The sequence below is a fragment of the Bufo gargarizans genome, chromosome 2, assembly GCF_014858855.1.
Source record: "Bufo gargarizans isolate SCDJY-AF-19 chromosome 2, ASM1485885v1, whole genome shotgun sequence".
NCBI lineage: Eukaryota > Metazoa > Chordata > Amphibia > Anura > Bufonidae > Bufo > Bufo gargarizans.
In genome coordinates this window covers 202790017-202803548 of record NC_058081.1, presented here as the reverse complement: position 1 = coordinate 202803548, position 13532 = coordinate 202790017, and the positions used below count along the sequence as shown (strand labels likewise).

The 13532-nt window shown below is 45.4% G+C and overlaps 1 protein-coding gene across 1 annotated transcript; it reads left to right on the top strand.

Annotated features, from left to right (window-relative positions):
• Nucleotides 1-1858: 1858 nt before the first annotated feature.
• On the top strand, nt 1859-2760 carry LOC122926150 (E3 SUMO-protein ligase ZBED1-like). Its single transcript, XM_044277529.1, has 2 exons — nt 1859-2048; nt 2249-2760. The coding sequence occupies exons 1-2, from the start codon at nt 1860-1862 to the stop codon at nt 2735-2737; spliced, it is 678 nt and encodes a 225-aa protein (XP_044133464.1). The 5' UTR covers nt 1859; the 3' UTR covers nt 2738-2760.
• The last annotated feature ends 10772 nt before the right edge of the window (nt 2761-13532 follow it).

The following is a 13532-nucleotide window of genomic DNA, read 5'->3' as shown; positions in this document are numbered from 1 at the left end:
TGTTGATGACGTCAGCGTCGCGTCCGCCGTGCAGAGCCGAGTCGGAAAAAAAAGTTTTTGGGCGCCTTCTTTCCCGCCTCCCGCCTCCCGCTGACGTGACGACAGTGACACCCCCCTCCCCCTGTGTCGCACACTCCGAGTCCCTTCATCCATCACAGGCAGCAGGAGAGGAGACCCGCAGGTGCCACGTGCCAGCCAGACTCTGCCACCTTGTTGTGACAGGTAGGTGACCATCACACAGATACACCACTCACAGAGACTGCAGCTGGTCACTGCCTGTTATACCGTACCTAAAAAAAAAAATTGTGTCACCTCACCTGTCCGTTTTTCCTCACTCCTCAGGCTCAGTCCAGTCCACCACACTCAGGCAGGAGGAGAATCGCTCCACCACCAGCACAGCAGCCAGCAGTGTTACTTTTTCTGTTGATCTCGTGGCAGGCTTTAGGCTTAGTCACTCAAATTTTTTATTTTTTATTTTTCAAACTGACAGAGTTTGACAACATCATCGTCACGTCAAGACTTGTGTCATCCCTACTCACAAATTCACATAGATGCCTGGCATGCATTGCATTTGCTAGTAAATAAAAATGGCAGAAGTAGAACAAAAGGAACGAGAGATAAAAAATGCACCTAGCTTTTTAAAAGCAAACATCTGGGAACATTTTGGCTTTTATGAAAAAAGTAGGAAGCACGAATTGGACAAGTCATACGCTGTGTGTAAAATCTGTCACACAAAAATTAAATATCTAGGGAATACTACTAATCTGAGAAACCACGTCAGCCGTTTTCACCCAGAAATGCTAAAACCTACCACCACCACCACCACCACCACCAAGGAAATGAACCCAGATCAGCCAAGAATTGATGCAATGTTACAGTCAACTTTGCCGCCCAACTCTGAAAAGGTAAAGAGAATAACAAAAGCTGTGGCAGCTTTCATAGCGAAGGACCTGCGCCCTTACTCTGTTGTGGAAAACAGTGGGTTTCGCTACCTTTTGAAGACGATAGAGCCGCGTTACAAGATCCCGTCACAAAGTCACTTTACAGAAAACGTCATACCTGCACTCTACCACGAAACCAAAGCTAAGATAATTGCATCAATGAGCCAAGCAAGTCGAGTCGCAATAACGTGTGATTCCTGGACTTCAGTCACGACAGAGTCTTATGTTACAATAACAGCACATTACGTTAGTAAGGACTGGCAGATTTTGTCGCATGTACTGCAAACGAGAGCCATTTATGAGTCTCACACGGGTGCTCATCTGGCAGAGCTACTTTCTCATGTTGTGGAAGAATGGCAGCTGTCCGATAAATCTGTAGTGCTTGTGACCGACAACGCGTCAAACATGATAGTTGCAGCTCAAGTTGGAAAATTCCCCCATGTGAAATGCTTCGCCCATACACTGAATCTTGCATCCCAGCGAGCGTTGAAACAAGTGGCCACTCTCTCTAGGCTTCTTGGCAGAGTACGTCGGATATCCACATTCTTTCACCGCAGCACTAGAGCAAGCCACTGTCTAAAAGAGAAACAGAAATGTCTTGGCCTGAAGAATCATAAGCTGATAACTGATGTGGCAACAAGATGGAACAGTGCATACGACATGGTCGAGAGGTTCTTGGAACAACAACCTGCAGTCTGTGCCACCTTGCTGTCTCCAGAAGTCAGAAGAGGAGAGTCCGATCTCTGCACTCTAAACGAAACAGATGTGTCAAATGCAGAGGACGCCGTGAGTGCATTAAAGCCAATGAAGGATGCAACCATGCTGATGTCAGAAGAGCGCAATCCAATAGTTTCTCTCATTGCCCCTATAAATGCACAACTTCTCCAGAGCATGACAGACACGATGGGAGACACACCCATGATCCATGAGATCAAGAATTCTATTAGAACAGATCTCCAGAAGAGGTACAGCAGTGAGGCCGAGAAGAAGATCCTTCATACAGCCTCTGCACTGGATCCTCGCTTTAAGGGACTGCCTTTCATCCTCACAGATGAAGAAAGATTGGAGATATTTAAAGGAGTCACTGAGGAAGCTGCATCCTTGGAGGTAATTAAATTAATTTGAAGAATTCCATCATGTTTCTTCTTGAAACGACAGTAGCACTACCACGCTTCTGAATCTGATGCGGTGCGGGAACTGTACTGTCCGTTTCCTGTGCTTTTTCATCACCCCATCAGAATCAAAGGCATTGACATTTGTGTTTTTACTTATTGTTTTTTTTCCGTTTCTTTTTTGTTCAAACACAGATTACATCAGATGAGAGTGAGAGGACACAAGAGGATCATCAAGTGCCTAGAAGAAAACAAACTCTGGAAGAAGAGGACAGTTCACCCATCGAAGACAACCATTCTGAATCTCCACCATCTCCTCCCAAAAAGGCCAGATCGCTGCTCGTGAGTTTGCTGGGACAGTCTTTCACTGACACTGAAGGTACAATAGAACCCAAAAAGACCCCCTATGCCAAGGCTGAAGAGGAAATGGAAAACTATTGTAAAGCCCCACCTCTGCCTCTCACTGAGGACCCTTTGAACTGGTGGCGTGAGCATGAGGTCATATTTCCCCTCCTTTCTCGGCTGTCAAAGCAATACTTGTGTATCCCAGGTACAAGCGTGTCTGCAGAGCGGGTTTTCTCCACTGCAGGAGATGTGGTAACTGCAAAAAGAAGCGCCCTCAAACCAGACCATGTAGATCAATTGGTGTTCTTACAGAAAAATCTACATGTTCCCAAATGCTGAGCAGTGTTTTTAATTTTATAGATTTTGTTCTGTCTGTCTGTGTCTCTGTGTCTGTCTGTCTGTGTCTCTGTGTCTGTCTGTCTGTGTCTGTCTGTCTGTCTGTGTCTCTGTGTCTGTCTGTCTGTGTCTCTGTGTCTGTCTGTCTGTGTCTCTGTGTCTGTCTGTCTGTGTCTCTGTGTCTGTCTGACTGTCTCTGTGTCTGTCTCTGTGTCTGTCTCTGTGAGTGTCTGTCTCTGTGTCTGTCTCTGTGAGTGTCTGTCTCTGTGTCTGTCTGTCTCTGTGTCTTTCTTTCTCCCCCCCCCTTTCCCTCCCCCTTCCCCTTTCCCTCCCCCCCTTCCCCTTTCCCTTCCCCTTTCCCTTTCCCTTTCCCTCCCCCCTCCCCCTTTCCCTCTTTCCTCCCCCCCTTCCCCTTTCCCTCCCCCCCTTTCCCTTTTTCCTCCCCTTTCCCTTTTTCCTCCCCACCCCTCCCTCACGACGAGTTACTCCAACTCCATCCCTGTCATTGTCAACAAGACCAGTTACTTAACGGTTAACGCCAGTTATGCCACTCTCGTCCTCAACGGAACGCACTCAGTCAATGTGACTGACTGACTGGTGGGGTGCCGTCGTGGCACTGGCAGTCAGACTGGCAGTGACCGCCTGCAGGTGACTGGCAGTGGTCGGCAGGTCGTGGCAATTGCAAACGATCAATGAATGTAACATTTTGTTATAATATGTATATTTGTAATTGTATAATATCATATATTCTAAGTTCACTGTGATGATTAATCAGAATATATGATATTATTCTAGCTTTTAGCAGCACTGGAGTGGAGAGGAGATGGAGAATGGTTTTCTATTATGCGACTGTCCGTCCGATCCATTTTGTATTTTTACACTGACGTGTTTTTTGGTGTTTTCCCAATGTGTCTGTCATGCTCTGTGAATTTCTGACTCTGTTTAGGGGTTTAACCTTCAACCAAAAGAATTCTGTATTTAATTCCAGACAACTGATGCCCGCCAAGCCACCAGAGGAAGGCAAATCCTTGAAAGAATAAATTGAAACTTAAAACCTGGAGTAAATCTTTATTGGATCACACAAATACACATTCACACAAACCAAAAAAACACACACCGACCTTCTGACATCATGTCTGACTATGGTGGCTGTGCCACATTGCCCGTCCTGTGGCCTGCCCTTTACCATTATGATTCAGTGAGGAGGATGTGTGTTTATTTTTTTTCTGGTATTCTGTGGTGTGTGTTTGTGATCCCATAAAGATTTGTCCAAGGTTTTCAGATTCAGTTGAAAATGTATTCTGTCAAGGATTTTCCAGCTTCCTCTAATGGTGGCATGGCTTGGCTTCAGTTGATGTATCGTGGTAGAGTGCTTGCTGAGTGCTCAGTGCAGGTAACGTTTTCTGTAAAGTGACAACTCTGAGAGCTTATAGCACTGATCTAGACGTACTACCCATCTGGTGCTGGTGGTGGTGCTGGTGGTGGTGCTGGTGCTGGTGGTGGTGGTGGTGGTGCTGGTGGTGGTGCTGGTGCTGGTGGTGGTGCTGCTCCTGCTGCCAAAACAATCACGGTGAACCAGGAAGTTCTGCAACACAGACAACTTGAACACACTGTGTGACAGACAGTTCCTGACTGGCAAACATCACAGTGAGTGAACCTATAACACAGTCACTGACTGTGTTATAGGTTCACTGACTCACTGTGATGTTTTACAGTCAGGAACTGAAGTGCTCCTTTTTTTGTAGGTACTGTTTAATATTATATAATATATAATATATATTATATGGTAAAACTATTGTAAAACTTATAAACTAACTGCACCAGCCAGGCCAGCACAACAGTTTAATGTTACAGAGACACTGACAGTACTGTTTTAAATAAATACTGTTGTCTGCTGCACTGTTTTGTTCATTCAGACTTTGCTATATGATATGCAGGGAACTTGGTATGATTTGTTTAAATAGCAGATACAAATAAATATTTTTGTGCAATTTCTGACTGATTGAATTAATTTTTTGATGTAAAATTAAAAAACAAGGGGACTTCGGTAATAATCTTGATGCATCGTGATGCATCGCCGAATCGAATCGAATCGTGGACTTGATAATCGTAATCGCATCGAATCGTGAGACGAGTGAAGATGCGCAGCCCTAATTATTATAGCTGCCGAAACAGCAGATGTTCTACAGGAGGCTAAAGTGAACCTAGTTGATCTAAAAAGGTGCAACAGCTCACAGTGGTATAGCGGTATGATTTGGGACTACAACCTATGTGCTGGTTATGAACAGCTGCCAGGTATTCTTAATTTCCTTAGAAATCCCTTTACTATATGGACAATGTGAAGCTATAATAATCTCCTCACCTCTACTTACAGGGTGACAGCGGAGGACCCCTCATGTGCCTGGATGAAGCTACCTCTAAATATTACGTGACTGGTGTCACAAGTTGGGGGAGTGGTTGTGCCCAGTCCAAGAGGCCAGGCGTGTACAGCAACACCCAGTACTTCATTGACTGGATCCAAGGGAAGTTAACGGCCATCTTATCAACACCAACACCACCTAACCTGGACACTACAACTATAAAGAATGTTCTTCTTACTAAAAGAAAACCACAACCTATACATGTCCCTAAAAAGCAGGTTCAGTTAATCTACCAAATTTGCAAACCTACTTTGCATAGTATATGTCTGGTTTTTTTTTCTGTTTTTTTTTTCTGTTTTTTTCACAATTTTATGTGTTTCATTTTGGGAATTTATAATTTTTTTTTACTTGAAACTTTATTTATTTTTATTATGAAAAACACCTTTTTAACTTTTTTTTAATTTTAATTTTTTCCCCACTCTGGGACTCAACTTCTGGGGTCTGATCCCCTCTGCAATACATCACAATACTAGTATTGTAATGCATTGGCTGTCAGCTTTTATGGGGCTGGATCTCACAGGCTTCCGTAGAAGGCAAGCTCCGATGCCTATGGAAGGCATCGGACTTGCCTTTTCTGCCATCGGGTCCCCGCCACTGCATCGCGCGGACCTGATGGGGAAGTGGAGGGCACCCATACCCTCCGCGAGCCCTCTGCATGCCGCGGTCAGCTTTGACTGCAGCATACAAGGGGTTAACACGCCATCATCTGTGTTTTCACCGATGCCAGCGTATGCACATGCACCAGGGGCCCTGCTGTAAGTCAAATCTATGCAGTAATATATGAAAATTCTGAAGGGTTCACAAACTTTTAAGCACCACTGCATTAATAAATGAATCAGCGCAGAATTTGGGAATAGCAGACATTACCTTTAATAAATGTAATAAAGTGGATAACACAGTGTGCTATGGGGTTCAGTTTGAGTTTTTTCATAAAGTCTTAATATGTCTTTTATTCCCCGGGGCAGACTGGCACATGGTCAAGTATCAAGGATTCAAAAAGACAATCCTGGATGCCTCTTTTTATAGGAAGAGATTCAGTCTAACTTCTAATTTATACATTTAAATTCCTGCTCGTTCTGGGCTTTGAAGTCAAGTAGACTGTCCTATCAGAGATTGACAGCCTTCCCTCTATGACTGTGTATAGATAGCTGTCAATCACTGATAGGACCGCCTCCTTGATGCCAAAGCCCAGAATTTGAAGGGGCCCTCCAGAGTGCATTTCTTGGAGAATGCATGGTAACACTGGGATATAATGTCATAATTGAGTGGTGTCATTTTCTTCCTGCTTCAACCAGAAGTATGAGCTGGTTCTGAAATCTTCCCTCATTGCAGTGCTGTTACTATGGGTCAGATGATTGGGAGTCTGCTGCAGTGGCAGGAAGAGTTCTTCAATGTTATTTGTTTGATGGGAACAGCGGGAAGAATCCCTCTTTATATATCCAGCTCAGAAGGGTTGGGGCATCAATCTTTGAAGAGCTATAAAACCAGGGCACCACCCATCTTCCCTAGGTTTTCGGCTGGGTGGACTTGGTCCATGGAGTTCACATCTATTGGTTGGTTTAATGATTAGTAAATTAATATATATATGAAATGGTAATTGTAAATATTTATTTATGTCACCCTAAATGAACATTGCGATTGCGGCCAACTTTCATCCAATATTTGGTCTTATGTGATTATTCCATTCAGTTAGGATTTTATTATTGAAGCAGAAATAGGACTTGTGTTACCATGAGCTGGAATTTAAATGATTGAAATACAAGTTTTACTTTATTTTTTTTTCCCACCGAACTACATATGCCTCTTTTTATAGGAAGAGATTCAGTATAACTTCTAATTTATACATTTAAATTCCTGCTCGTTCTGGGCTTTGAAGTCAAGTAGACGGTCCTATCAGAGATTTCAAAGAAAAAGACCGGCACTGAAGTGCCGGTCTTTTTCTTTGAAACGTTTGCCTGGACGCCATTCCACGGACACGTGCACCACGAACTCAAAGAAGGTAGTGCCGCCCTGCTTCTTATTAGGTCCTATCAGAGATTGACAGCCTTCCCTCTATGACTGTGTATACAGAGATAGCTGTCAATCACTGATAGGACCGTCTCCTGCTCTAAAACATGCTGCCTGCAGATTACTTCACATGTTCATAGTGACAGGTTCTCTTTAAATACGACAAGGATTTACACATTCTATCACTATGTTCCCAAAACTAAAAACATATGTATATCCAAAATCAAGAACTAGGAGTAGATAGGAAATGAGCAGAGAAAGTGCCAAGATTTCTATGCAATTGCATTTTTCATGTGCAGGTTGTCATGGTCTTACCTCCTTGCTGTTCTCCTTCGTTTGACATGTGCTGGCGGCCATCTTGGTTTCTGGGTTTCTTGTAGCCTCCCACCCTGCGGCTCCTCCTTCCCACTGGGAGGAGCTGGATGCCTAGCTCATATATATAGGAGGTCTGTGGCTTCAGTTCCCTGCTTGGTCCTCCTGTGCTCACATGCTTCTAAGACTGCTGCTGCTTCTGGTTCCTGATCCTGGCTTCGTCTGACTACCCTGCTGATTCCTGATCCTGGCTTCGTCTGACTACCCTGTTGGTTCCTGATCCTGGCTTCATCTGACTACCCTTCTGGTTCCTGATCTCTGGTTTCGCAAGACCCTGCTTCGGTTTAGCCATCCGTTTGGACTTTTGCCTTACAGCTTTATTTTCAATAAAGCCTTCTTATTTCCACTCATCTCTTGTTGTACGTCTGGTTCATGGTTCCATGACATTAGGACCAAGCCATGAATTCTGACGGTACAGGGCCATCCTCGCTACCTACGCTGGTTGCCAGACTTGATCAGCAGGATCACCTGTTGGGTCGGTTCGCTGTGGCGTTGCAAACCCTGCTTGAACGCACGGCTCATTTAGCTTCCGTTGCCGATGGGTCGGTTGTCGCTCCTGGGCCCGCTCCTACTGCCGCTCCGGTTGTTGCGCCAGAGTCTACCCCGACACCTGTTGCTGCGCCTGCGGTGTTTCGGGGTATGACCGGTTCTGCCCCCCTTCCACAGCGCTTTGGGGGAGAGCCAACTCAGTGCCGAGGTTTCCTTAACCAGGTGGGCATTTACTTCGAGTTGCTGCCACATGCCTTTCCTACTGAGAGATCAAAGGTGGGCTTCTTGATCTCACTGCTCTCGGACAAGGCCTTGGCCTGGGCCAGCCCTTTATGGGAGAACAACAATCCGGTGGTTGCCGAGTTTTCCGGTTTTGTTGCTTCTCTTCGGAAGGTATTCGATGTGCCGGCTCGTGCTGCCTCTGCTGCGAAGCTCCTTATGTCCATCAGACAGGGTTCACGATCCGTAGCTGAATACGCCATTGAGTTTCGTACCCTGGCAGCAGAGGTGGGCTGGAATAATGAGGCTCTGGTCGCTGCTTTCTCTCATGGTCTCTCGGATGCCTTGAAGGATGAGGTTGCAGCTAAGGACCTACCTGTGGAGCTCGAGTCTCTTATTTCTTTCCTGATTTTGATTGACACCAGACTCAGGGAGAGACCTTCCTTTCAGGAGAGCCTGCGGAGGCCTTCTAACAGATTGGCGCCTACGTTTGCTGTCCCACCCGTGCCTCCCTCTCCTCCCACGCCTCCTGGGGATGACTTGTCTGGGGGTGAACCCATGCAGCTGGGGTTTGCTCGCCTGTCCGAGGGGGAGAGGGTACTCCGGAGACGCGAGGGCCGATGCATGTACTGTGGTCTCGGTGGGCATTTTCGGTTGGCATGCCCGAACCGTCCGGGAAACGCTCGCACCTGAGATCCTGTCGGGGGCAGATCTTGGGTGGAGTCTCCTCGTCCCCGGTTTCCCGTGTTGACAAACCACTGATTACTGTTGTCCTCTCCTGGGTCGGGGGCTCGGTGACGACCCAGGCGTTGGTGGACTCTGGTGCTGGTGGTTTGTTCATTGATAGTGTGTTCGCTGCCGCCAATTCCATTCCTCTGCAGCCTCGAGGTTCCCCACTGGCTCTTGAGGCAATAGACGGCAGACCCCTTCTGCCGCCACACGTGACTCATGAGACCCTTCCAGTGGGGATGGCCATTGGTGCCGTTCACAGAGAGTCGGTCTGTCTCCAGGTTATTTCGTCTCCACACTACTCGGTGGTCTTGGGGTACCCCTGGCTCCAGAAGCATAATCCGACTTTCGATTGGAGATCGGCCGAGATCCTCTCGTGGTCACCGCAGTGTGGGGCTAGTTGCATCCATGGGCCTGTCAAGTTGCTGTGTACTTCCTCGGACTCTCTGTTGCCTCCTGAATACGAGGAGTACCGGGATGTATTCGATAAGGTGCGTGCGGTTGCCCTACCTCCGCACCGCCCATACGATTGTGCCATAGAGTTACAATCTGGTGCCGTTCCTCCTCGTGGCAAAGTCTATCCACTGTCGGTAGCGGAGAATGAGGCCATGGAGGAGTACGTGAGGGAGGCGCTTTCACGCGGACACATTCGCAAATCCTCGTCCCCGGCAGGGGCTGGATTTTTCTTTGTGAAAAAGAGGGGCGGTGAGTTGAGGCCTTGCATCGATTACAGGGGTCTCAATCGCATCACGATCAAGAACGCTTACCCGATACCCTTGATTTCCGAGCTGTTCGATCGCCTCAAAGGGGCCACGGTCTTTACCAAACTCGACCTGAGGGCGGCATATAACCTGGTAAGGATCAAGGCGGGCGATGAGTGGAAGACCGCGTTTAACACCAGGACCGGTCATTATGAATCCTTGGTTATGCCCTTTGGGTTGTGCAATGCGCCCGCAGTCTTCCAGGAATTCATCAACGATGTTTTCCGTGACCTGTTGCAGCAGTGTGTGGTGGTCTATTTGGATGACATCTTGGTATATTTTGAATCCATGGAGGCCCACATTCTGGATGTCAGACGAGTGTTGCAACGGTTACGAGAGAACAAGCTGTTCGGTAAGCTTGAGAAATGCGAATTTCACCGATCCCAGGTAACCTTCTTAGGTTACATCATTTCCGCTGAGGGGTTCTCCATGGATCCTGAGAAGGTTTCGGCTGTCTTACAGTGGCCCCAGCCCAGTGGTCTTCGTGCCCTGCAGCGCTTTTTGGGCTTCGCCAATTATTATCGGAAGTTCATCAGGGACTTTTCCATGCTAGCCAAGCCTCTCATGGATCTGACCAGGAAGGGCAGTAATCCCCAGGTCTGGCCGCCCGAGGCCATCCGAGCTTTTGAGGCTCTAAAGTCCGCCTTTGTGTCGGCTCCGATTCTGTCGCATCCCAACCCTGGGTTGCCGTTTGTCCTCGAGGTGGACGCGTCTGAGACGGGAGTAGGCGCCCTCCTGTCTCAGCGTAGAACACCAGAGGGTCCTCTGCTTCCTTGTGGGTTTTACTCCCGGAAACTGTCTTCTGTCATCAGATTGGTGACAGGGAGTTATTGGCCATCGTGCAGGCCCTTAACCCCTTAAGGACCAGGCTCATTTTCACCTTAAGGACCAGGCCATTTTTTGCAAATCTGACCAGTGTCACTTTAAGTGCTGATAACTTTAAAACGCTTTTACTTATACAGGCCATTCTGAGATTGTTTTTTCGTCACATATTGTACTTCATGACACTGATAAAATAAAGTCAAAAAAATTAATTTTTTTGCATAATAAAATACCTAATTTACCAAAAATTTGGAAAAATTAGCAGATTTCAAAGTTTCAGTTTCTCTACTTCTGTAATACATAGTAATACCCCCAAAAATTGTGATGACTTAACATTCCCCATATGTCTACTTCATGTTTGAATTATTTTGGGAATGATATTTTATTTTTTGGGGATGTTACAAGGCTTAGAAGTTTAGAAGCAAATCTTGAAATTTTTCAGAAATTTACAAAAACCCAATTTTTAGGGACCACTACAGCTCTGAAGTCACTTTGCGAGGCTTACATAATAGAAACCGCCCAAAAATGACCCCATTCTATAAACTACACCCCTCAAGGTATTCAAAACTGATTTTACAAACTCTGTTAACCCTTTAGGTGTTGCACAAGAGTTATTGGCAAATGGGGATGAAATTTGAGAATTTCATTTTTTTGCCTAATTTTCAATTTTAACCCATTTTTTCCACTAACAAAGAAAGGGTTAACAGCCAAAAAAGACTGTATCTTTATTGCCCTGACTCTGCCGTTTACAGAAACACCCCATATGTGGCCGTAAACTACTGTACGGCCACACAGCGGGGCGTAGAGTGAAAGGTGCGCCGGATGGTTTTTGGAAGCCAGATTTTGCTGGACAGTTTTTTTGACACCATGTCCCATTTGAAGCCCCCTGATGCACCCCTAGAGTAGAAACTCCATAAAAGTGACCCCATCTAAGAAACTACACCCCTCAAGGTATTCAAAACTGATTTTACAAACTTCGTTAACCCTTTAGGTGTTGCACAAGAGTTATTGGCAAATGGGGATGAAATTTGAGAATTTCATTTTTTTGCCTAATTTTCAATTTTAACCCATTTTTTCCACTAACAAAGCAAGGGTTAACAGCCAAACAAGACTGTATCTTTATTGCCCTGACTCTGCCGTTTACAGAAACACCCCATATGTGGCCGTAAACTACTGTACGGCCACACAGCGGGGCGTAGAGTGAAAGGTGCGCCGGATGGTTTTTGGAAGCCAGATTTTGCTGGACAGTTTTTTTGACACCATGTCCCATTTGAAGCCCCCTGATGCACCCCTAGAGTAGAAACTCCATAAAAGTGACCCCATCTAAGAAACTACACCCCTCAAGGTATTCAAAACTGATTTTACAAACTTCGTTAACCCTTTAGGTGTTGCACAAGAGTTATTGGCAAATGGGGATGAAATTTGAGAATTTCATTTTTTTGCCTAATTTTCAATTTTAACCCATTTTTTCCACTAACAAAGCAAGGGTTAACAGCCAAACAAGACTGTATCTTTATTGCCCTGACTCTGCCGTTTACAGAAACACCCCATATGTGGCCGTAAACTACTGTACGGCCACACAGCGGGGCGTAGAGTGAAAGGTACGCTGTATGGTTTTTGGAAGCCAGATTTTGCTGGACAGTTTTTTTGACACCATGTCCCATTTGAAGCCCCCTGATGCACCCCTAGAGTAGAAACTCCATAAAAGTGACCCCATCTAAGAAACTACACCCCTCAAGGTATTCAAAACTGATTTTACAAACTTTGTTAACCCTTTAGGTGTTGCACAAGATTTAATGGAAAATAGAGATACAATTTCAAAATTTCACTTTTTTGGCAGATTTTCCATTTTAATATTTTTTTTCCAGTTACAAAGCAAGGGTTAACAGCCAAACAAAACTCATTATTTATGGCCCTGATTCTGTAGTTTACAGAAACACCTCATATGTGGCTGTAGACCGCTGTACGGGCACACGGCAGGGCGCAGAAGGAAAGGAATGCCATACGGTTTTTGGAAGGCAGATTTTGCTGGACTGGTTTTTTGACACCATGTCCCATTTGAAGCCCCCTGATGCACCCCTAGAGTAGAAACTCCATAAAAGTTACCCCATCTAAGAAACTACACCCCTCAAGGTATTCAAACTGATTTTACAAACTTTGTTAACCCTTTAGGTGTTGCACAAGATTTAATGGAAAATAGAGATACAATTTCAAAATTTCACTTTTTTGGCAGATTTTCCATTTTAATATTTTTTTTCCAGTTACAAAGCAAGGGTTAACAGCCAAACAAAACTCATTATTTATGGCCCTGATTCTGTAGTTTACAGAAACACCTCATATGTGGCTGTAGATCGCTGTACGGGCACACGGCAGGGCGCAGAAGGAAAGGAATGCCATACGGTTTTTGGAAGGCAGATTTTGCTGGACTGGTTTTTTGACACCATGTCCCATTTGAAGCCCCCTGATGCACCCCTAGAGTAGAAACTCCATAAAAGTGACCCCATCTAAGAAACTACACCCCTCAAGGTATTCAAACTGATTTTACAAACTTTGTTAACCCTTTAGGTGTTGCACAAGATTTAATGGAAAATAGAGATACAATTTCAAAATTTCACTTTTTTGGCAGATTTTCCATTTTAATATTTTTTTTCCAGTTACAAAGCAAGGGTTAACAGCCAAACAAAACTCATTATTTATGGCCCTGATTCTGTAGTTTACAGAAACACCTCATATGTGGTTGTAGACCGCTGTACGGGCACACGGCAGGGAGCAGAAGGAAAGGAATGCCATACGGTTTTTGGAAGGCAGATTTTGCTGGACTGGTTTTTTTGACACCATGTCCTATTTGAAGCCCCCCTGATGCACCCCTAGAGTAGAAACTCCAAAAAAGTGACCCCATTTTAGAAAGTACGGAATAGGGTGGCAGTATTGTTGGTACTAGTTCAGGGTAGATATGATTTTTGGTTGCTCTATATTACA